Raw genomic sequence first — 23,827 nt, 5'->3', positions numbered from 1 at the left:
GGCTTTCCCGTAGTATTTGCTCTCCTCTCGTTTAAACTTCGCTTCCACTAACGAGTTGCTTACGTTCTCACCGTAAGCAAAGAAAAATAGATCTAATGAACAATAATAGTGTAAATGCATAAAAGACCTAAATCTTAGAGGGATGGGCTCAAAACGTATAAATTTCATCTTACTGGGGCTCAGTGAATTTCATTGGGGTCTATGTTAAACATCATAATTGTGTGGCTGACATTAAGTACAAAATAATCAAAACATGTTCTTGATCAGTGATTCTTATTTGAATTTAATCTTTTAATCTTTAATATTTGAATTAAATCTTTTTATGTTTCGAGCTTTTACGTCAGTATTGCCATCAGGCATTCTGGCCCGATGAAGTGTACGTATGCCCAGACTCAAACCTAGACCACAGCGTATCTCTAAGATTAATAGGTGAACACGTTATGCTATAAGTAATGACAAAAAAATCTAGAAGAATTTAGCGAGCGACCGGACTTCTTCATCTATTTTTCATGCGGTTTGGTAAAGTCTAAGGCGGCTGGCGTATAAATTTTGGTTAAGAAATATCTAGAGATTGTTATCAGTGACGTGTGACTTTGCGATGACATATGCTTTTTCGTTGATATTAAGGCTGGTTGTGAAGTGCAAAGGATGAGACCTAATCGCGAATACCGACACCGATCTGTTCCTGGGGACCGCCGGAAATAGGAGAATACATTAGTCGTAGCTTTAACAATTGTATCTGACAAACAAATAAATTAGGTATTTACACGGACGATTAACAGCCGGTTTAAGAGTAAGAGTAGAAAAGACGTGAATATTTTAGGGCATAGTTGTCAGTGCACGCACCGTTCATGCATGAAGATTAGAAAGGTAAAGCTGTACCACATAGTGTAAGATGAAAGCGTTTATGCGATAGTCTTTTAAAATTCATCTTGAAAAAACGGTAAGATCTAATTCCCAACAATAATGAATGTAAATCGCCTGAAAACTTCAGTCCAATTTCTGGAAGTGCCAGATTTCCTCTAGTGGTTGCCATTCGAGATTTCGACATAGATGCCAGCAGATGGAAAAACGGATGTTTGATTCGACAGATCTTTTAATTGTAACTCACACAAGTATTACACTTCTTTTTAAAAATTGATATTTTTTTATTTCTTGCTTCAGAAGCCAGAAAACATTTTTGAAATTCAATGAAATGGCCCTTTCGCTTGATAAACTTGATTGGGTAATAAAAATAATAACATTGGTAAAAAAAACTGAGACCATTAGTAGAATTATCGCGAGCGGAATGGTAATTTGTTTTTACACCTTTCTGATTACGATTTTTAAGACATATCAAAAAAGAGTTACTGATATTGAGTAATCTCTTTGCATATAGATCAGGCGCAATAATATTATGCTCTACGAACTTACCTAACGGATTACACAAGGCGGACATTAACTTCGCATGCCTTTTGGGGGGTTGCTCGGGGCGTAAATAAGTCGGAACTTCGATTCTGAAGGCCTCAATGTGTTCACTTTAGTTGTGCAGAGGGTAGGTGATGTAAAAAGGCACCAAGACAGGCATCGTGGAAAAAATCTCGAAAGGTGATTACTGGAAATGTCAGCAGAATTAAATTTCAATGGCTATAGAAGCTCCTAATGGCGTGCTTTCTTCTGCCGATATGTACATATGTCATTGTATGTACAGCCCGTCCAAACTAAACGTAGCGCAACAAATAACCCAGCGGCTTTTAAAGGAAAGTAAACAATATACAATTAATATTAATACATGATTAAATTTATTGCAATTTCATTATTAACCGTATTATCAATATTGATCATAACAATACAGCTCTTCTAGTTTGCGCTACGTGATTTAGAATAATGGTAGTTCTCAAAAAACATAGGTATCTTCTCTTGAATAGAAGACTACCCTGACGAGCCTGCAGGAGTCTCAACACGACACATAGTTTTATTGCAAGGCCGTCGTAGGCAATTTTATAACGCACACTACAGTATTACATAAGTAATACTCAAACACTTCGACAGAACTTCATGAGGTTTAACCAAAGCGTGTGCGTAGAGATGCACCTAACCTTTATGCTCAAGTGTCTTGTTTATGTTGATGTATATAGCAAGCTAGAATTCCTCGAAGACAGTTGTGAATCGTTACACAGAAATGTATATGTTGAATGAATTCGATATATAAGAACATATGTCAATATGATTTAGGTTTTCTAAATCGGTCCATCCCTCTCTTACTGAACAAGCTTAGGAATTTTTTTTGTCTACAGTTGCAATTCATTTTGCGCGCATGCGTCTTTCTGGAAGACTTCTTGCCAGAAACTGAAGTTTAAAAATCAGTTTTAAACTTATCTTTTAGCTGTTTGATAGAACTGCGCTTGTCTCAAACTTAGGCCATTTGCTCTAAGGAGGCAGGCTTTATGAATGTCGACATAATAGCTTCAAAAAATTTATCTTTCTCATATTTGGGCGCCGTAAGCTCACACAAATATAAATGTGTCAATAAACAGAAGTTAACATTGATCGAAATGACTGCATTTGCAAATGCAAAATTTGTTTTCAGTTAGTTTATATTTATTTAGATTGCCGTATATTATGGTTCCCGTAGGATCAATACATTTCCACTCAACTTCTCCGGCTGAGCCGAAGCCTGTATAGAACTTGCGCATCAACTTTGTAGCGCATATCTGCATGCAGACCTTTATATTATACATAAACAGTTACTTCACTGGCCAGGTAAGTATTTAATTACAGTAAATCATAGTTCTTGATGATGATGATACCAAAACTTTTGATTTAGGTAATATAATAATATATATTTAGGTAACTATTAATTTAGGTAATATTCAGGCAATAAGGTAGATCTTATCAAATAATTAACGCGAACTTCTGCAATACTGTGTCTGATATTCAATCAGAAAATAGTGGATAGTTGACTTTCCTTGCATGTATACACGTATATATTACTCGTATGCGACTCCTATTTTGGTAAACGATAAAATAAGTTTCCAAACTTAAAAATTAGAATATACTGATTCGTTTAGGACAGCAGACATTTGTATCCTATGTTGCAACTAGCCAACGAAAGGCATAACCGTATCAAATTAAAATACTTCCTTATTAAGTGCAATGTGGCTTTTTTAATCTACTACTACTTTCCATAAAAACAAACAAACATTACATTATAAATCTTTGTCTTTTTTGAAAAACAATGTTATAAAAATCTAACCATGTACACCATAGCGGACGTGTAATTAATTAGCGATTACTCCCATTACAGCAGTTACTTCATATCAGTTGACATATATATATATAAGATAGCATAAGACATGTTGGATTCTACCTATTGTCAGGGTTCCTAGATCACATCGATTCGAAGCTGTCCTAGCGCCGCCCAATCAGGCTGCGGCGCTAGGATAGCTTAATCGTTCATCTCTATAATAGCATGGTGGCTTCCTATACTTTGAGCCTTTGTTAAACACAACTGACTGCCGAGTATCAATAATCGAAGATGGGGCATAAGGCATAATGACAGTTGTGGTGCATTTGGGCGATCCTAGTGTACGAAGCACTCCTAGCTTGGGCTTCGGGTCCCTCTACTATGTGGCATAACAAAGATAAAGGAAGGAAGCATGTCCCGTGCAGCCGAGTCCATCTCCACGGGGGCAACCGAAGGATCGAGCAGTAATTGTAACTTCGGAAGCGCCACGTAACCAGCGACTAACGGGTATAGCGTGTACTGTAACCGCTTTACAGCCCCCGGGGCAATTCGAAGCGATAGCTGCGAATAAAACAGGAACACACTTTATTTACACATGGGAGTAGTTATTGCATGCGAGAAACGCTCATACATACACAGATACACATATTTTAGCTCTTTATCACATGTCAGCTAACTTTGACTGGCTGAATCGGGCACATTTTGGCTAGCATAATAAAAAATAATCTATTTCGCATATAGGACTGAACACGTTCGAGTCGTATGAGCACCAACAACTTGTATGATTGAAAAGCAACGTCGCCTCATGGTTATTTCCTGTCTTTCGACGGAATACGTCTGAGCAAATGTATCGCTGTTTATCTGCAACTACTAACCTGCTTGCTACCAGCGAACATGAAGCCTTCAGATGAGTTCACCTGAAGACTAAGCTCCTGAACTCGTTCACTACGGTTACGTAGGTGGTAGGATATGTATAGTGGAGTTGAGACTCGGGCGTGGGCTGGAGCTTCTAAAGAGAGCGATAAGGGGCATGAGAGAATGACCGGGGCCGGAAGAGTCAGCTGAGCGGAATTCCAATGAGCGTAAGAACTCCTATAATAACACAACAGCAAAGCTATGTAAATAACAAATCTTCATATTTATCTGAATCGTAGAATCTGGATCGTAGAACAAATGCAGAGTTTGTTTACGCTTTGGAATGTTTTTTTGGTGACGGATTCTTGCGTCGACACTAATACTTGATACCTTACGACGTCGCGGTTTCTTTATAGATTACTCTAAATATTTGCGTTAATACATACTGATAAAGATACTCACCAAATACATTGTTAGTCTATGATACTCGAATGTTTCTAAAAGACCTACCTGCGCCAATAGAAACGGTAGTGACCAAGCGGAGCCGGTGGATCTCCTGAGGCAGGCGGGGTTACCTCCAGAGTATAACATGAACGGGCTGATTCTCCAGCACGGAGCTGGACCCCTTCCATTTGAGACCTCGGGACTGCGAACATACAAGGCTATTTAGTGTCATCATCGAGCGCTTGCTATCCAAAATGAAAGAAAATTATACACTTACGGTACTGACAGACTGTCAACGACGACTTAGTATTAGATTCTTCCTTGTTATCCACGTTAGTCTTGTTATTAAATAATTCCGAATGCAATGAATATATTTGTAGCTATAATTAACTTAACATTTTTTCACTGCTTCAAATTTCGCTGTGGGCTTAATGAAAATATAATGTATCTTCAACTAAACTTGCTATACGCCCGAGGTTCACAAGTCTACGCACTAGAAGGCATCGCATCGCCGCTGTTCGCTATTGACACATGGGCCGCAGGCTGTAATTGGCCTTCCCCTAACAGCAAAGTCGTTCCACCGTCTGCTATACAGGATACGTCGACGGCCAAAACGAAAGGCTCCCCTTCATGAAGTTTCGACACGGGAGCCAACTAGATTAAACAGAAATAATAATTTTAGAAGAAAACGTTTTTCCTTAGAGAGAACCTTATTCCGTGCTTTGTCACTTATTTAATGCTCGTAATTCCATCTCTTTTGAATAACTGTTCTTTTAAACAAGAACCTAAGCATCTGTCATAATTGTTTCTCCTCTTTATTTTAACAAAGACATTAATTACTCGAACGCAGTGAAGCAACGTATTGTGGTAAAAGCGGGTAAAATCAATTTAATCGTTAATAATTTTGATCGACCTTTGCCGTATACCTGTTACAGTTAATACGAAACTAAAACCTATCATAATAAGTATTTTTCAACATTCCTACAATTTATATATTTAAAAAACGTACTTTTTTATTAAGTAGATGGCCTTCCAATGAAAACGCTACTGCAGCTTCAAGCTTATGCCGATCCTGCTTATGACACCTATAAAATATATGATATCATAAGCTTATCCGTCGTGGTAGGATAGTATAAATGATTGAAAAAATATGAGGATATATATAGTCGAAACTAAAATAAAAAAGAGTAAAATCGTATATTAGCAAAAATTATTACCTGCATAAGACATTTTTGCCTTCCGACAGCACAAGCGATGTTTCATAGAAGGCTGTTAACTCGAGCTCCCTAGTGCCAGGCTCAGCAGCTTTGATAAACACCTCGATGTTTTGAGAAGCCCCAGATCGCACTGGCGGTATGTCCATTGTTACTGACGGACCAGCATCAGCTGCCAGCGAAGGGTCAAGGGCCACAATAGCTGTATATATATCAAAACATATGTGTATAAATATATAGCAATATAAATCCTTTGGAATAAATATACATATGTAACAAATTTGTGTTCTAAATTTACTAAGTTTCTACTTCTAAAATATACCTTACAGAAACATGATTCGTCCCGCCTTAGCTTTTCTTATTATAATTATAATTAAATTCGAATATGACGGCTTGTTTCTATTTGATGAAGCTGGGTACATACTTGACTTACTATTGGGAACAGCCGTAAAAAGTGTAAGTTTGACATTTCCGATATCACCGGCCTCATTGTTCGTTAGCTGAATCCGTACAGGAAGAAGTTCTCCCACAAGGGCGGGAGTTTCTAGTGACCACGAAACAGCCATTCGAGCTTCGCGATGCACAATACTGTGTACAGGTTCAAGGCGAAGATGTAGAAATCTAGGCTAAAAAGCTCTTTTTACAACATATGGTACTGATAAAATAAACTATTTATACGTTCGTTGTTTGTGTAATTACAGCATAGCTTAACGTGGCAACAACTTTTGATTTGTTCGGTACAAACACGGCATGGCACATTATTGGCATACCTGGCTACGAGACGATACGGTAACTCTTTGAAATCCTGTTCACGGTGCTGTTTGATAGCCCGACTTGGAATTGGGTCCCAGGCTAAGCGAAAGAAGTGCGTGCCTAATGATGCGGCCGTCCAGTTTAGTTGTACGAGAGGCTTATACGACTGACCTTCCCATTCGGGTTGACCCAGTAGCATCGATACACCGACAACCTGTCAGAAAAATAGACCATGCTATGAATTCTAAATAAACTAAATGTAGTCTTCGTAAAGCCCCCTTCTGTCAGTGACATCAAATTGGGGCATGCATATATTGTATCTATTAACTTGAATTTGATAATTCACCAATTTTCACTAAACATGAAAAAAAAATGAACACGATGAAAAGCTTTAGTTGACAAATGAATTTTAAAATATCATTTATATAGCTTTTGGGACACGTGAGAATCGAAAATTTCCGCTTGTCTTGTTAACTAGAGAAGCTGCTTCTCTTTTGATTCATGCGTAGGTTTTTTGGAACTGCTAATAGTACGAAGATATAAAAAATATCAAAGAAAACATTAAATGCCATTAAAACGGCTTGTTTTTATGTACTACCTTAATTTGGGTACCGACGTGTTGCTGGCCTGCGGGAAATGTGAAACTAAATCTGTGCGTCCTGCCGGCCACAAGGCCCAGAACGCGGTTATCTGATATTGAGCATTGTCCATCGTACACCTACGGAGGCAATATTATCAAAAAATGAGCAAACTGAGTCGTTTTTTGCTGTTAATTTACGGATATCAACAATTTTGGAGTTTTACAATGTCGCCTTGTTATCTACCAGAAAAAGAAAAGCCTGAGTCGTGCAACTGTTACCACTCCATGGTAAGGATTACCTAATAATCTCAACGATGTTTATTTGGGTTGGTCTCTATTACATATATAACTGGTAGGCTATTCTTGACGCAGCAGGCGAATTAGCTTTTATTTTTTCCTAACTTACGTTGTGGTTGAAATGAACGTTGAAGCGAGTGATGAAATTAACGTCAAATGGCAACTGGGACCGAACGTAAATATGTAGCTCAATTGTCTCGTTCGAAGAATACGACGGTGAGCTAAAATACGCCTTGCAATAAATGCACGATCGAACCTGTCAGAGATGCACGGAGTAGGAAAATATATATGAATACTGATTGGTTAGCGCCGTAACAGATCACACAGAAAAAAATAAAAATTGACGTAATTTGATGGCCTTATTTTGTCACGCGGATACTTTGTCCATGTCCAGTTGAACGGGTCCATTGGTTTTAAACGCTTGAAGTTTTTCGGTCCAAAGGCCAGAAGTGTCTTCAAGGTCAGTGAATGGCCGACCCGGTGGTTGGCCATCTAATAGGCGTGCAACGCTTTTCAACAAGCCGTCTCGCTGTTCCGCAGTACAATCCGTCCCTATGGGAACATTTTATACAACTAATGTTATAATTACTCACATTATAGTGACGTTGTACACATTACAGGGTTTGGTAATACGACACACTATATTCACAACAGCGAAAGTTACAGCAGAGGATAACTGGTTCATGTTTATTTGATCTAGGACGTCGCTATGATGCGCCTTTGTACAACAGGTGGAAAATACGTGATTCCAATTCATAGAACTCTTTGCATTAAAATTCAGTGAGCAACGTTTAGCCAAGTGCTTTATGCATTACACTCATACTCACAAGTCGCCATGTACTCGAGAGCCAGTGTCAGGAAATGGATAGGATTCGCAGCAAGATACGCCACCCTTAAGGCTGTACCGAGAATGCGTGTCAGGAGCGGCGGCCAACGTTCTTGTCTGAAGTCGATTAGAACATGCATTAATATTGATAACGCCTTGTCCGGCTCTGAATTGCTCGCATATTCCTCTGCCAGCAACACCACTGAAAGAAAATTAGTAAAACGTCAGTTTTACGATAAAATGTTTTTCTCGCAGTGCCGGGTTCCAAAAATATAATTCGAGAATGTCGAAAGAAATCGTTCTGCTCACTTTGATGTCGCTTGATTCGGGGCCCTTTGTACTTTTTGAACTGAGACACGGCGCCACTCAGAAGCGGAATAATAATACTCTGCAAATACACAAATAATACGCCATTTTTTTAAATTGTACCTTTACTAAAACTATTTTTTGTAATGGACAGCCTACCGAAAAAATGATGGCTACCTTAGCAGCATAGGGAAATGCTTTACCCAGGACAAAGGATTCCAGGGCAGTATTACAGTTATCTGTGCTGTAAAAATGACTGACTTGTATGCCATTCAACCTCTACCAACAAGCACTTGGGATGAAGTATTCGTACTACGAGTAGTATTAACTGCTCTAAGGAACTGTTATTGGACTGTGATATCGTGTCAATGCTAACGGTGTCGGCAATGCCAAATCCCGACATATACGTCACACATACCGAATGATTGGTCTGCCTTTCCTTATACTGCAGAGCTCGGATAGCGAGCTCTTCAAGGGCCGGATCCGGGGCTTCGCCCTTCGCAGCCGCTGCCCGCCACGGCCTCTGACCGTAGTAAGGAACCTGATCGGCACCCGACAAGGGATCCGGCGATGGATATGTCGTGACAGCCTGCTTGCGACCAGTTGCGTATGACCGAAACAGAAATTTGGACGAGATGCCAAAGTAGACTAAAATATATTGTTGTTTAGGGTCCCGCTAATGGCATATAGATGTTATACAATTTATGCGAGTAAAGAAAATGTAAAGATATTATTGTAAAGCATCTAAACGGTACTTCTACTCTGCTGCTGGTCTAGCTTTACATTCGAAGTAAAACAGCATGCTACTGTATGATATTTTTGTAGATCCAATTTCATTAACAGAGAGCATTTATATCTTGCAAAATATATATCTCAATTTGTTTTTCGCGTTTCTCGTGTCTAGTACTAAAGCTGTTAGGTATGACTTCCGGCGGTTCGTTGCTACAAGTGCGAAACGAAGCGCATTAACTCCTGGAGTCAAACTTAGACCACCACGGGTTCCAAAATTTAGCAGGTAAACAGACACGTTACCTACTATGCTATGATAGGGACACAAATCTAACTTGCAAGCAGTTACTTGTCAGAACTGGTTAAATTCTATTTATACTAGAATTACATCATCTACCTGACAAAGCTGCCTCGCAGCTTTTTTTCGCTGTACGGCGTACTGTGCGGCAGATGAATAATAGAAGCCGGGATGCTGGGTTTGGATAGGAGTAAGACCTCGACGGATTGCCGACTCGAACAAATCGCCGAATAACTGACTCTGTTTAGCTGTAGTTTCAATAAACAAAAAAAAATAGAAACGCTTGCATGTAGAAAACAGCGATAAGTATTCCGTCTACTCAGCAGCGGTACTTAAATTAAGATATATTTAATATGTAAAGGAAAAACGTTGAACACGGCTCGTTGCTTTTTAACAGGTCGTCATGACTTCAAATAGCAATTCTAGAGTTTCAAACATACTGGGTTGCTGTATGCAAATGAATATATGAAACGACAAAAATATGGTCAAAATAATTGACAGGTTCTCTCAGTAGCAGCCAGTATAACAGTTAAATAGACATGAAACTTACTTAACCAAGCATAATGTTCGAATGCTAGTCCGGGGGGTCCAACGGTTGTCTTGAAGTTCTCCATATGCCTTCGCAATTGATGGATCGCCTCCAATGGAGCATTCTGCTCGTAGTACAGTTGACATATCTGCGGAAAGCTCATTGCACACAATAGCGCAACCGATAACGTTAATTTTTGGCTAACGCGTTTTATTCAAAGATAATTTATCGCTTGGTTCAAATGCAATTATAGTGGATCGATTTTTTAATCCATTGACGATGTATATATCTTAAAAGTAGAAACGTTTAAACGCGTATTTCGATCCGATAGAAAAGAAGACAAAAGGAAATACGCACGCCAAATAACGATAGCTGAAACGCTGCTAAGACTCAAAAAGGTTCTTGCCTTGTAATTTATAATTCCGGCAATCGTCTTGACTTCCAGTAAATTCGGATCCGTGGCACGTAATTCAGCAAGCAATATATACGCCTGCTTATAGTGTCTATAAAGGGATGTGTCAAAGCACAAAAAACATACAACAATAGAACCTATCAACCGCTGCTTCTCAATCTGTTCACTAATCATATTTGTTAGCAGATCAAACAGGTAAGTATATCGGTCTTGTTGATATACACCATTCTCCTAATGATGCGAAATTGATCGAGGTACTTACTTTATTGCTACCGAGGCATCTTGTTTGAGTTCTTGAAAAGTTGCCATCTTAAAGTGATGTCGAATACAAAGAAGCTGATAGGTACCCTTGGTTACAAGTTGATTTTGTCCAGCCATACGACGATATTCGGCGGAATAATAGCCTTTTGCTTGTTCCATAATCGCTGTCTCTAGTCTAAGCATTGAGGTACAAAAAACAGCGGAACTGCTTATTATGCAACCTCATGAAGTGTGGCTTATTTTATCAAGAATCTTTACGCTGTACAATCTAATCAGGGAATAGACTCTAACAAGCTTCTCCTCACACGCTCTTTCGCATTCGAGCAATTGGACTTTCTGATCGAGCTGCTGCACACGCCTGCCAAATCTGACTGCCTAGAAAGTTATCAAATTCCATTGACTGTCGCAGCATGGTCAGTGCAATACGCTAGCCTCCCAAAGCGATTTTGTTTACCTCATAATGAAGCCAAGCAAGTGTTCTGTATACTGTAGAACGAACAAGGCTTTGAGCGGAATCTCACACGCCTGCGTTAATTCGTGGGCCCGCTCAGCTGCCAACTTGTTGTCGCTTACCGGAGAACTTGCACGCCTTTGCACTAATACTAAACATAATCGGCTATCCCTAAAATGTATAGAGAAATATGAAGAAGAAGTAATTATACTTAAAGATCGTATTTTTACCATTCATCAAACCTAATCGATTAATATAGTAAATTAAGTGCATTTTTATATAATATACTATCTTATAAATATATATCAAAGAAAATGTTTGATTTACCAGAAAAGTTTAACGGGGAAAATGTCTAAGTGAATGGTTAGCAAGCGATTTCCAAGTTTTATCGTATATAAATCTGTGATGCCAAAAAGGAATTTTTCACGAGCTTTACATTTGCACTATATTTTTTTATACGCTACAACAGGCTCAATATTAGTATGTTTTGTGTAAAATGAGCCACAGACATATTACCTTCCTGAAAGGTTCCGTTTGAAATTCAGAAGGTTCTGGGCAGCAAGATCCTTTCGCTCTGCAAAGTCTGGCTCATCCCAGTCGAGATCAAAGAAAAACACACCAACAGCCGGAATTAGACGGGTGTGTTTTATGAGCCAGTTTGCTTTCAAAATACCCCGCTCAACGTATCCTTCGAATGACGTGCGCTAAAACCAAACAACGATAATGACAAGAATCAATTTAAGCATTGCTTTGTGAGGGCTAAAGCCTCGGTAGCTTTGATACCCCACAAAAGACGGAAGTGCTCGTTAATTGTAACTGCATGGTTATCTGAAACTAAGGGCTCAAATACTCTGAAAATAGAAACAAAACTTTACGGAATTAAGTCAGGCGCCCTAGTCATCCAACAAACGTTTATAAGATTTTTTTTGTAGTATTTTTTTTAACATATTGCATCGGGTTTGTGTATTTCTCAAGTTCAGCTTTTGGCAATGAATTGTTCGCTATCGTTAATAATTTGAACGAAAAATCGTAGGGTAACCTTGTTATCTTATAACTGTTTGTAGACACCAAGCGTCATTACCTTCGTTTTAGCTTGAGGGAATACATGGTCGAGTGATACATTTGTGAATTGTAGTGGCTCCCGTTCAGGGGCCCGGGCCTCGGTAAACGCCTGCCAAATAGTCAAATGTTCAGGTTTCTCTAGATCCAATCCACAAAACGCGATATTGGCCCGAAGTCGAGCGACCAGCTCATTTGGCACCGCACCGATCTCCATCTCCGCACGCTTGGTTTGCACTATGAAGGGAAAAAATCAAAACTAAAGCAATTTTACCAACTACTATAACAAAAACTAGGCTCTAATTGAGCTGTGCTTACATTCTTAGTATTAACATGTGTTGATAATATCAAGTCAACGTCTCGATTTTGTTTTTAGTAAATTCAGCCTACGCAAATCGGTTTTCTAGGCCCTTCTATTGATAATTAGTCAAGCACTGCTGTGTAGCGGTCATCTTACTTAGTTAAAAACAGAACGTATAATTGAAATTCACATTACATTACCATGCATGCATGTTAGAGTTACATAATAAACACTATGTTCTGAGTATATGAAGAAGCAAAGCTGAAATAATCGTGATATGCAAACGCGAATTTCGTAGAGACTAAAGAAACGCATCAAAAACGAACGCAACCATAAACATAGTGAAGTCTGTCATTGCAATACTTGTAGCTTGTGGTAAATAAAATCGTGAGACCATTCTGCATCTTTGCCTTACTAACAATTATGAAAGCTCGAATCGCTAAAATGATGAGCAAGTTATTCGCACCTTCTTCTTTATCAGCGCAACACGTATATTTATCACCGGTTTCAAAGGTATTTATTTGATTTACTATTTTCAGAACGCATTTAGTCTATATCTGCCAACATATGTTACCAGGTAGATAAGTTCTGACAGGCACGCAACGCAATGACTCTTAACTAAAATTTGTATTTTATTTTTACGAATGAAAATGCTCTAATTCGACGAGGCGGAGTCCCGTTTCTAAAACATTACACAGCTGTCATTGAGGCGGTTATGAGCTGTAACCGCATGGGCTGGATTTTTCGTGCGTAAGCTGTTAAGCATCACAAACGACTGGTTGCCAACTAGAAACAGCATTGAGTATAGATAGCTATTGAACGGAGGATAGGTCGCCAAGAAAGAGGTAATCCACAGCTGACAGAGAACATTTGTTTGCACTGCCACAGTTGTTGCATCGCTGCTACTTCTACCACTTTGCATTGGATTATAAACACACGGCTCCAATATCACAGGAAGAAGGATTGCAGAAAATACCTACTCTGTGCAATTTACCTACTGGCGATAACCGCTCGATGTCAGAGCGAACTCATGTTTTCTCCAGCACTAGCAAATCCTTGGCTGAGAAATCTTCCTTTTTTTTTTTCTCGAAATGATGAAGAGATTTGGATTTCGAATGTGGTAGTTCGGCTAGATACCGCCAACGGCGCTGTCGGCGATGACGACGGGCTCACGAGAAACGTATGCTGGCGTACTAACACACTGCGCGGCAAACAGACTTAAAAACAGTTGTACGATTCAGTAAAAATGTGCTTATTTTTAGAAAACAGCAAAAGTATGAGGCTGGAAGTTCATTATCATCTATACCATATAAAGCAAAAGAGGACCACACGCACTATTCCCAACTTTAACGTTAGAGGCAGAAGTTGATTTTTTTTCGCTTTTTATGTTACCCGCATTTTTGAAAAATCTGAGTTAAATAAATAGATGAGAAAAGGTGGGTTCACGTTCTAAAAAAGTATATTATAAAGGTCCGAAAAAAATACAATACCACAAAACTGAGATAGGGAAACGATGAAATGTGCAATTTACAATGTGTAGGATTTTGTGAATCCTCTAGTACATAGGTTAGTTGTAGTGGGAATGATTATTAAGCATTTAAGCTATATGGTTTATATTATTATACTGTTTTTGCTCGCATTAGCGCTGTGTTGGTAGTTTTCTGTATTAATTTTAATCTTAGATATTTGCCTTTTTTTATATTTATTTATACCTACAATAAAACGTTGTTATTTAGTTAGTTTAATCAAATATGGAAGGCATTTTCATTACAACGACCAATCATTTCTGTAAATTCTTTTCTGCCCGCTGGTCGGTTTACTTGTTTGACCGTCATTCAAAGGAACCGATGCTCTAGAGACGCAAAAAACATTTTTGCCAAGCATATGAGCCTAAGTGGATAAAGATAGAATTACTATTACTCGGAAATCGATTTACTTCAGTTGTGAATGGATATATCTTCCGACAATTTTCTACTTTAACAAAACCAAGTGGTGGGGGAATGCGCTAAGCCTTCGGGTCTAACCAATTGACGTTTCCAAAATGAAGAGGACACGTAGCTAAAACACTATTAGAAACGTCTCCAAGCAATGTAAACATCTGTTGTTTTTCGGTTCATAAATTAGCGAAAGATATCCTAGAGCTGTAGGGATATTACTTAGATACGTATATTTGATAGAAAAGCTTATTTAGGATAGTCTGATACAAATGAAAAACCGGTTAATTAATCCCGCTAAGTCACAAATGTTAAAAAAAAATAATGCGCTAACACTCCTACTACATGCACGATTAAACTAAGCAGATTCTAGCAACCTTATTGTCTGCCTATAGGACGGGAACTACGTGTTAAAATAGGATCCACGCTACACCTATTGCATACTTTCATATTTTAATAATTACTTCGGTACCACATTAATGTTCCAATTCGAGATTTTATGGGCGGAAGCTTCCCATACAGATAAAAAGTTCAGTAGCATGTCATTTACGATAGATGCGTATTCTGCTTCTCTTTAAAAGTTGATGTTTCGACCGCTAAATTTGAGAGGATCATTTGCGGCAACTTCTGCTTTCGTTTAGCTGGCGAAACAAATTGTGTAACAGCGTCGTCTGCTAACACTAAGCGGTGAATGGCTTGCCAGGGAGAAGCGGGCACAATTCAATTACCACTTAATTAAAATGTCTGGTGCTTCTAAATACAGCAACTTATAGATAGTGACTTCCGATTCTGAACCCTTCACACGATTCATTGTGACACTTTCCGTTAACCAAACAAACTGCACACGATCACGCGCAGACCTTCACTGTTCCGCCAACTAACGGTTATTTAAAGCAAGTGCGAATTCCTCCCCAGGGAACACAATCCTGGCAGCCTGACGGATCATCGTGCTTGGCTCAGATTATAACACCGTTCGTGAAGGGTAAGTAAGCAAAAGGTCTCTGTTTTGCTTTGTCTTGCCGTGGCTTAACAGGAGCACTGTTATCGTGTGATGGAGAAGGAGAGATCCGTGCAGCCGTAACACTATTGTCGGGCCGTCAGTCTATTTGTGAGTGTCTGGCATCATTTGCAGCCAGATAAACAGACACATTAATTATTCTATGTGATATATATGTGTATATTTATGTGTGCACGTAACGTGAAATGGGTACTCAAATTAGCTTTTACGACTACCACTACTTCGATACAGTAAGGAGCCCTATGGTAACGACAATCAGTCGAGCGGCTTGACGCACTGTGTCGGGTGCGCCAAGATACCATGATGATGGCAACGTCTAGCAAATAGGATTACAAACGCCTGATGAACTTTCTCAAGAAGAAAGGCGAGTGTGTTTTATGTAGAAGTATGGAACCCTAACTGCTGGTAATTCCAAAAGTCGATTGGTGCCTAGGGGTGGGTAAGCTGTTTGGTGGGTTATTTTGTCATAAATATGAATTGATGCGAGATTAAGTGCCGTCCCCTTTTCCGATACTTATTAACGCGGCTTTTCGAAGTGTAACTATGCTCACTGACAACTGACATCTGACGGCAACTTCATCTCACGATGGCTGTATGCGTTGTTGGCTGTATAACTAAACATAGGGACAGTGTACTGCTACATTCATTTCGCAGCGTGGATCGGGCCAAGCAGACCCAGAAGAGGGACTGTGAAGTATTGTTTACGATATACGCCAGGCTCGTCTTTTCACGCATCGAGCACCAAATTGGGTACACTTATGTGTTGAAAAAGAGGTCTAGCGACTTTTTTGATTGGCATAGGTGTAAAAGTCGGTGATATCAGCCAAATAAATATAGATGTAATTGATTCAAGAACACTTACGCAGTGATATTCTGTGCTGTGGCTTAGTCGATGCGCATGCGCGTCAGTGCAATACGGCTAGATCTTGTGGTCACAGTGGGTTGACAACATTACTGTTAACATGGGTTAGAGAAGTAGGTGGGACCAAAAAAACTTTAGTTGTTTTACCATAATGTAAATCCGGACAATGTTAATAATCAAAAGATACTTTCGCATTTAAGATGCTCCCATTTGCTTTTTCAGTATGGAACATTAACATCATTAGAATATATTGCCATTGTTATGGAATATTCCTTTTGATGCTTCAAGCGATGTTCAGGATGTTGCAAATGGTGCTAATCAATTATGTATTCGACGTCGTTATACGACAAACCCATGTTTAATTACCATTTACTGTGCGATAAAGAGCAAAAGGGATTCGTGCATTGATTGTCATCATACATTGCTATCGTAGTTGTACGTCGGATTATTTTGTTATAGTCGGTAACAACCTAATTTAAGTGTATCATCATGTGTTTCATTGCCTCTTGACAAAGGTATGACAAATTCGTGTCGAGTGGATTGATTATTGTGAATAATCGGTCAGTCCCTCCAAAAGAAACCGAGATTTTGCGGAATTTGGATACGCGTGGTTGAAGATCAGATTCTAATTTAATCATTTGATAACATGAAGTGCAAAAAGTGGTTGTTCCATAATATCTCACAAGCGTTAGTAGTACTTCGCAAAGCCTGAAGACGATAGAGCGCCTTTTTGCCCGTATCTGAGTTAAATAAAATGAACACAACGTTTAGGGCGTCGCAGAGCTGTCATGCACATACTGTCAACAAAACACAAAACTTCAAGTAAACCATTATTTAACGGAGCTTAAACTTTGGGGTAATATCAAACACGTTAGTAATTCACACAATCAGTATTACAACAAAACAAATAGTGAATTCTAGATGCTATAATAAAGCAAGACAAAACAAATTGTAAAACCAGTTAGCTTTTCTTGTGCTTTTCAGGAACTATTCAATGGGTCAGAAAACAAAGAAAAAACATCGATACTTGTGTATCGAAACCCGAAGTAGAAATCAGCCTTCTGGGACCTGTTTAACAGCTATATTAGCATTACTATACCTCTCGTTATCGATCGCTTGTTTGATGAAATCGACGGTACAATACATCACGCTACCCATTTAGGGCGCATTGACTTCAGTCTAGAGAATATAAGCTTTTTCTGAGGGGCGGCACAGACTTACTTGTGTGTAGTCAATGGCGACAGTATGCTTCAAGTGGATCTTTCGTTGATGATTATTGCACAAATTTTTACTTGTCTTGAATTTAGTTAACTGGAATCCAGTTTTTTGCTGTACTTCTTTATGATGGGTGTCTCTGAGATAAACTTCGTAATAAGTATGTTGATAAATCCTATGTATAAATGTCCGTACACTATTTTATTCAAACTATTTTCTGATCCCTGCAACGCCTTCTCTAGTTATCTCTTCTAGGGTCTTCGATCTCCCAATTTCTGCTTTTAAGTGATTGCAGTGATAACAACTTATGTTTGTACTCTGAATGCATTTTAATCTAGTGCTTTCACCTTGAAAGAAACAGAAGCACAATATCTAAGCATTCATTTTCTGTATTAAGTGATATTTTTGCCATTTGAGTGGTTCTGATGATATTCGGCTAGTTTATAGACGTAGATAGCTAAAAAGGTTGATATATTTACCGAAGTTCGTCTGACAGTAGAATGTAGATAATGTTATTGGAGATTTTGGGCCCGTTACCTAGCTCCGGACAAGTTAAGTTCCTCTTCTTACAGATACGCTCTAACACGTAAATGCGGGTGATTATCGCAGTTATTATTTTTAGAGCTAAAAAAGTGCGTAATCCAAAACTCTATGAGAGTGATCGAAAGTTTATGGATTATACGAGTATTGATCTATTCGTAATTTCTGCGTCTTTCAAGTAGCCTGAAACCTGGGTGTCTTCTACCTAGATTTCCAATTTTTACGTGAGGCATCACTAAGCGGTTAACTAATTCAAGCACTGGTATTTTAGATAAGCTTCTGCGAAGAGTATGAAGCTTGAATAAAATATATCGTGTAGCAGCTTGGTTGGGTGGTTTGTATATGGTAAAGCTTTTGCGGTACAACAACCACCTCATTGTATTTGCTTGCCTACTATTCGCCAGTGCAAAAGAATCGGACTAGATGCACATCAACGTACGTTGGGTAAAACAATTACTTTTATCCAAGTTCGTCTTGCCGCATATGCAAGATTAAATTTAATTAAGTTTGGTTCTTTTTGCAGGGCCTCTAGGAGGTTCAGGGATGAATTTGCTGGGTGAACGCAGCTTAAGCCTCGGTTCAATGGAGATGCGATTGAACCGAGGTGCCCGAGCTGGCATCAGCGGCTTACGGCGAGCATCAAGGGCTGCGGGGGGCTCCGTCGCTAGTGGGGTCCAACAATTAAAGGTAACACCTCAGGAACGCATGGATGGAGTGCTCAAAAGTAAGTAAAGTCTCCCAGTAAAGCGCTTGCTTTTAATTGCGATACTGGAGGGTGCTTAGTTTTGTTAGGATGCTAGCATCCACAGAGAGGCATGGCGCAATGTTTGAAATGTTCTGCATTTATCACGGTTATTTTCCTTCCTCTGATCCTGCAGCGGAATCGGATTTTGACCCTGCTCACGGGCCACGTACGAAGGCGTGTTCCTTCAAGTCCCTTTCTGAACTTCTCAGAGATAATGGCTCGATACCGTATCTTCTCCAATTTATGGAAACTCGTGGAATGCAGCACCTACTACGATTCTGGCTAGAGTCAGATATGTTCCAACGCAGCAGTCAAGTTTTACGACAGGGGCAAGCACGAAGGCCCCTACTCAGACCTTCAGACCGTAAGTGCTACTCGTACATTTTTTTCCATCTCAACGTTGGCTCCCTTCAGGCGCATTTGGGAAATGCCAAAGAACGATTTTCCAGGTTTGTGTTGGTTTGTTTTTTTTCTTTTTTAGCTCTACAAGCGGACCCACTCAGTCCCTGTGAAGACTCAGCGTCAGCAATCCATTCACCAAAGGATACATCTCCAAAAGAGTTTGTGCCTCCAGTCTACACGGATAGTAAGTACTAAAATACAAATTAATTGATATCACAATCAAAAACAACTTAAAACACTTGAAGGAGTTTTGGGTAAGTGCAGCGCACACAACAGAGTATTAATTTTAATTATTATAATTTAATAGCAACGTTTCCCATTAGTATTTTCACCTGAAATACTAAACACTGCACTCTACACTAAACCTATGCAACAAAAAAATTGTTTCACAAAGCGTCGAACTAGTCCAATGGAAGGAAATCGCCGCCAGGTGGCACAGCCATCACGCCAGGCAGACTAAAGTATATGAGTCAGCGGTGACTTATCGTCGCCATTTACTGTGCCGTACATGCAGATTTACAAGACGCAGTTTACAACGTCAGCCGAGTATAGAACGATTACATGTTGAGTGGCAGTCGTATATACGACGATCTATATCGCATATATGAACTGTTTATATAGTTAGATATAATATTTGAAAATTATGCTAGGTATTCAGCAAAACCGTCGATTCCCATTTTGTAAAACGGCATTCGTATTCATGTTGACCACACTAATTCAAATTCAGTGTGATACTAGAAAATACTCGAATGTTCATCATTAATAATATTTTCAAGATTGATTAAGCCAGTTTGCATTACGGGTGCTCGTTCAACAGTTAGTTCCTAAACTGAGTCAAATACCTTCTCTTAGGAAATGCAAGACACAGTTGGCTTCAGTTTTTGTATCGACATCGGTATGTTTGAATATCGTGTTTATTAATTGCCAGGTATCGGCCAAGACGCTCTACACATTTATAATAAGTTCATCGGTCCATCCGCCGTTCAGCCAATTCCACTAGAGGATGGCATTCGCGCAGAAATTTTGGCCTGTATATCTCAGCCACATGTCGAATGGACGTGTTTCGCACGGGCTCAACGGAGCGTATTTGATCAAATGGAACGCGACCTATATACTGACTTTGTCAGGAGTCCCTATTACACACAGCGTCAAATCGACGTACTCACAGCAATGGCTGCTGGGCCGGGGCTCGTTGACATCTTAGCCAACGATGCGTGTCTCTTCTACCTGATGGAGTTCAGTGAAGAAATGGGCATCCGACCTCTCATTGACTTTCTTATTGTTGCCGAGAATTTCGCATCGCATACGCGAGCTGCCGACGCATTCGCCGCCGAAGAAGCGCAAAGAGATGCCATGGTCATTTACGGAAAATTCTTTTCATTACAAGCTGACACACCACTCGGATTCAGTAGTGTGATGCGTAGTCAGGTTAGTAAAAATAGGACACAGCAAGTTTCGTCACCGTTTAACCTAGTGTTTTACATTTTTCTATCAACGCACGGTACCGTACTGATTACTTTCTACTTGCTCGAATTCTCGTTTAAATACGTATTCTTTAAATATGGTCGGTCAATATCAGACGTTGGATGGAGTAGCCAGGATCTATCATCGATGATTCCACCTTGGCCAACTCTGAGTGCTGAGTCTTTCATAGCTTCCGGGATTAGTGGTTTTCCTTGTGTAATTACCCCACAAGGGGCGTCGTGCCTACTTAGTGGGTGCAATTTTTTTTGTTAGGCATAACTGCACGCGAATTTTTCCTGGCCTTGAGAACTCAAATCATTTCTGGTAACACCGTTATTAGTTATACTGTTTTTGTCTTGTGTAGATAGAGGAGGCTATATGTTCCGAGGACGGTCCCGATGCACGAACATTTGCGTTACCTTATGCCATTGTTGTCCAGTACCTCGAGAACAATTTTCTACAAGTAAGTGATTGATGTTCCTACATGGATACACTTCAGAGTATGAAATCTTTTGTCATGAGTGCAAAATATTGATGCTAGCCAAAATATATATTCTAAAACAGTGCGCATGATTTATGATAATGCTACGCTACCTTTGATGTCTGTTATTAATAGTGAAATCTTTCCACTATTGCAGGCTTTCTTCAACTCGCCGCTTTATCAGAAGTTTCTCACAGAATGCATTCAGACGGTGCAACGGGCTAGTCATGGGACCAGACGGGGTCCGGAACGTGAAAGAGACACTTGTAGTAGCTGTAGTGATACGAGTAGTTTGAGTACGAGCACACAACAGGTAAATGAAAGAACAATAGCTTGATTTACTGTGATATAATTCCAAGGGACATAATGCAATGAGAAATATTCTTTACTGTATTTGTAATATATTATCATTGTCGAACTTGCCGTGATAAGTTAACCAACTCTATTTTGCCTTCAGTTTGCGGGCAGCAGATGTCATGCGAGTGAAAGCGTCTCCTCAGACCCAACAGGCGATAGTCGGTGTTTATCTTCAGATCCAACAGGCGGTAGTCGGTGTTTAGGGGCATCTGGCGATCACAGTCTTCTTGACGACAAAGTTACCTCTTCATGGAGCTTCTCAGGGACTCTGCGAAAGGGTCAGCAGGCTAATGGAGGTCTTCACAACAGGTAAAACCGTCAGCCTTGGACAGTATCACAGGAACATGTGTCACTAATTGACACATATATACACATTAGATGTAAACATAAAAAGTGGATTCAAATCAGGTTGAATGGAATATGAACACTATTTATTAAGGCGTACGTAAGTAGTAAACGACGCGATAAATGTCATGTCTAAAATCTCAAAAGGTTTAATCCATATAAGGCCACTTTAATTCCGAGTCATCGCGCCGCATTTTTGGTTGACGCATCAAGTCGTTTTAACCACACAGTTTCTGTTTTGGCCGTAATTCAACATTTCAGACCGTTACAATTACTACACATCGACCAATTAGGGAAGCTCACCTCCGAGTTTGAGCCGGAACCTGACGGAGTAACAGTCGGGAGTGGAGCAATATCAAAATTGCGAAAGCTTGTTGGCCGAAGTGATCGTGAAGAAGAAGAAGAAGAGCTCGCGTGGGAAGCTGCCCATCAACTCATCCGTGAGGTCCATTGCCTCACGGCAACTGCCAATAATAATAATAGCACCCATAACAATAACAACAATAACCATAGTGGCCACGACAACAATGACGAGATAATTTTATGAAAGAGGGACGGCGAACGTTCAATGAAGAGAGACTATTTAAAAGAAATTGAAGAACCCTAGATTTCATCAGGGTGGATGCAAAGAGGAAGCAGATTCTCACATAAAACTAATAGGGCCGGTGAAAACAAACGGGAGAGGACCGTTAACTAAATAGTTACCCACAGCGCCTAGGTCAGTTGGCCTCGAATTACTCGGAAGAGGTGTACCGGCTGTGCGTAGAAATTTCAGTTCAAAACTTTCAAAAATAGTAAATGTATAACTGTGTTAAACGGAGTCAAGGGAACCTTAGTCACATGCTTCTTTGACCTACCAAGGAAAAAATGCTATGCTCTTATTATTGTTTGGAAATAATTTCAGGGAAAAGAAACCTTTTTAGTGGACTATTATTACAGCTGGAGTTTAAGTGGTTATGACTTTCAGAGCAGTTTCAGCGTTGACTATTTAGAGCAGCACCTAGCAACGGTTGTTACAGCCACCACCGTGGCAGAGTTAACGTCACTCGCCAGGCAAATGCGCGATTGGTTAGCGACCGTCGTCTCTTGGCTGTGTAAATGATCTGTACATTATGTAGAAAATACGCATTATAATTATGTAATAATATGAATAAAGATATGAATTAGTAGTATTTACTAAAAGCAACAAGAAGCAAACTAAATTATATATGGAAACAGTGTGGAAAATGAACAATGAACAATGAAAGGCGAAGCTGTAGTGGAAATGGAAAGAGTCAAATTGGAAAACGTTTGCAGATCTGACAGTATGCGCTTCTTCCGTGTATACGTAGAAGTGCAACAAGCCGCCAGAAAAACGTCAATTAAGATAAAAGAACCATTCAATCTACCCGCGTAGATCGAAACTGTTGACTAGAACTTATTTAAGCAATGTGAACGATGTAAAATGCTTTTGATTAGTAAAAAATGGATAATGACACTAATAATAAACGGGGTGTAAAGAAAATCCGGCTTGAGAAATGAAGAAAAAGGGGGGCTCGCGGAAAGCAAGTCAAGCGACGTAATTATTCAATGGCGCGGTGATCTGCAGGTGATATTAATACAAGGAGAAAACAGCTTAAATGTGATTTTTCTCATTCTTGTGCCTCTCTCTATTAAAGTGAATAGGAGGAGTGATAAACTGGGCACAGACGATCGTCCTATTGTTTATCGAATTTAATGGTTGGTTAACAAGTAGGTCTATCTAACATAACCAAACGCGAAAAACACTTGTGATGCATGCAAATTGCTATTTATTCTTATGAGACGGTATTTATGAGACACGATAGGCGCTCTAAAGTCTTGTATTGTAATGTTTGATTGCAATAAAATGACCTCTGATAGTATCTTCATTTTTTTTTGTTTTGATTGATCATGATTTTTCTG

The 23,827-nt window shown here is 39.5% G+C and overlaps 2 protein-coding genes across 13 annotated transcripts; one reads left to right on the top strand and one right to left on the bottom strand.

The window, feature by feature from the left end:
- Positions 1 to 1,758: 1,758 nt before the first annotated feature.
- gry (trafficking protein particle complex subunit 11 gry) lies at positions 1,759 to 15,084 on the bottom strand. Of its 8 annotated transcripts, none has more exons than XM_022810155.2 (23): positions 14,940 to 15,084; positions 13,522 to 13,758; positions 12,263 to 12,477; positions 11,698 to 11,885; positions 11,185 to 11,352; positions 10,732 to 10,905; positions 10,464 to 10,560; positions 10,079 to 10,205; positions 9,628 to 9,776; positions 8,920 to 9,090; positions 8,505 to 8,583; positions 8,197 to 8,397; positions 7,749 to 7,921; positions 7,479 to 7,625; positions 7,091 to 7,210; positions 6,510 to 6,706; positions 6,164 to 6,327; positions 5,743 to 5,941; positions 5,535 to 5,610; positions 5,020 to 5,179; positions 4,592 to 4,727; positions 4,102 to 4,318; positions 1,759 to 3,787 (listed from the first exon to the last, which is right to left on the bottom strand). In XM_022810155.2, coding segments are annotated over exons 2-23 (3,366 nt in total). In that variant the 5' UTR covers positions 13,523 to 13,758; positions 14,940 to 15,084; the 3' UTR covers positions 1,759 to 3,580. The 8 variants fall into 8 exon arrangements, with proteins under 8 accessions (XP_022665890.1, XP_022665893.1, XP_022665892.1 ...); XM_022810158.2 differs by having other exon boundaries at positions 12,263 to 12,499; positions 13,536 to 13,758; XM_022810157.2 differs by having other exon boundaries at positions 13,536 to 13,758.
- A 233-nt stretch (positions 15,085 to 15,317) lies between these two features.
- pkaap (A-kinase anchoring protein pkaap) lies at positions 15,318 to 23,793 on the top strand. 5 transcript variants are annotated; one of them, XM_022810163.2, is made up of 10 exons: positions 15,453 to 15,583; positions 15,725 to 15,857; positions 18,634 to 18,834; positions 18,989 to 19,219; positions 19,337 to 19,441; positions 20,186 to 20,685; positions 21,086 to 21,184; positions 21,360 to 21,515; positions 21,660 to 21,868; positions 22,166 to 23,793. In XM_022810163.2, exons 2-10 carry the CDS (start codon positions 15,836 to 15,838, stop codon positions 22,449 to 22,451), a joined length of 1,809 nt encoding a protein of 602 aa, XP_022665898.1. In that variant the 5' UTR covers positions 15,453 to 15,583; positions 15,725 to 15,835; the 3' UTR covers positions 22,452 to 23,793. The 5 variants fall into 5 exon arrangements, with proteins under 5 accessions (XP_022665899.1, XP_022665900.1, XP_022665898.1 ...); XM_022810164.2 differs by lacking the exon at positions 15,725 to 15,857 and having other exon boundaries at positions 15,318 to 15,457; XM_022810165.2 differs by lacking the exon at positions 15,725 to 15,857 and having other exon boundaries at positions 15,446 to 15,583.
- The last annotated feature ends 34 nt before the right edge of the window (positions 23,794 to 23,827 follow it).

The sequence above is a fragment of the Varroa destructor genome, unplaced genomic scaffold (genome assembly GCF_002443255.2).
Source record: "Varroa destructor unplaced genomic scaffold, Vdes_3.0 BEIS01000006.1, whole genome shotgun sequence".
Lineage (NCBI taxonomy): Eukaryota > Metazoa > Arthropoda > Arachnida > Mesostigmata > Varroidae > Varroa > Varroa destructor.
The sequence above is the reverse complement of the archived record's forward strand: the minus strand, read 5'-3'. Positions and strand labels throughout refer to the sequence as shown.

Coding starts and splice junctions, on each gene's coding strand:
- gry (XM_022810155.2), bottom strand. Junction 9,091..9,627: donor CTGCGAGGCAGCTTTGTCAG/GTAGATGATGTA, acceptor GGTCGCAAGCAG/GCTGTCACGACATATCCATC. Junction 5,942..6,163: donor TGTTCCCAATAGTAAGTCAA/GTATGTACCCAG, acceptor ATATATATACAG/CTATTGTGGCCCTTGACCCT.
- pkaap (XM_022810163.2), top strand. CDS start 15,836: ATGAACTTTCTCAAGAAGAAAG. Junction 18,835..18,988: donor CATGGATGGAGTGCTCAAAA/GTAAGTAAAGTC, acceptor CTGATCCTGCAG/CGGAATCGGATTTTGACCCT. Junction 21,869..22,165: donor AATGGAGGTCTTCACAACAG/GTAAAACCGTCA, acceptor TCAACATTTCAG/ACCGTTACAATTACTACACA.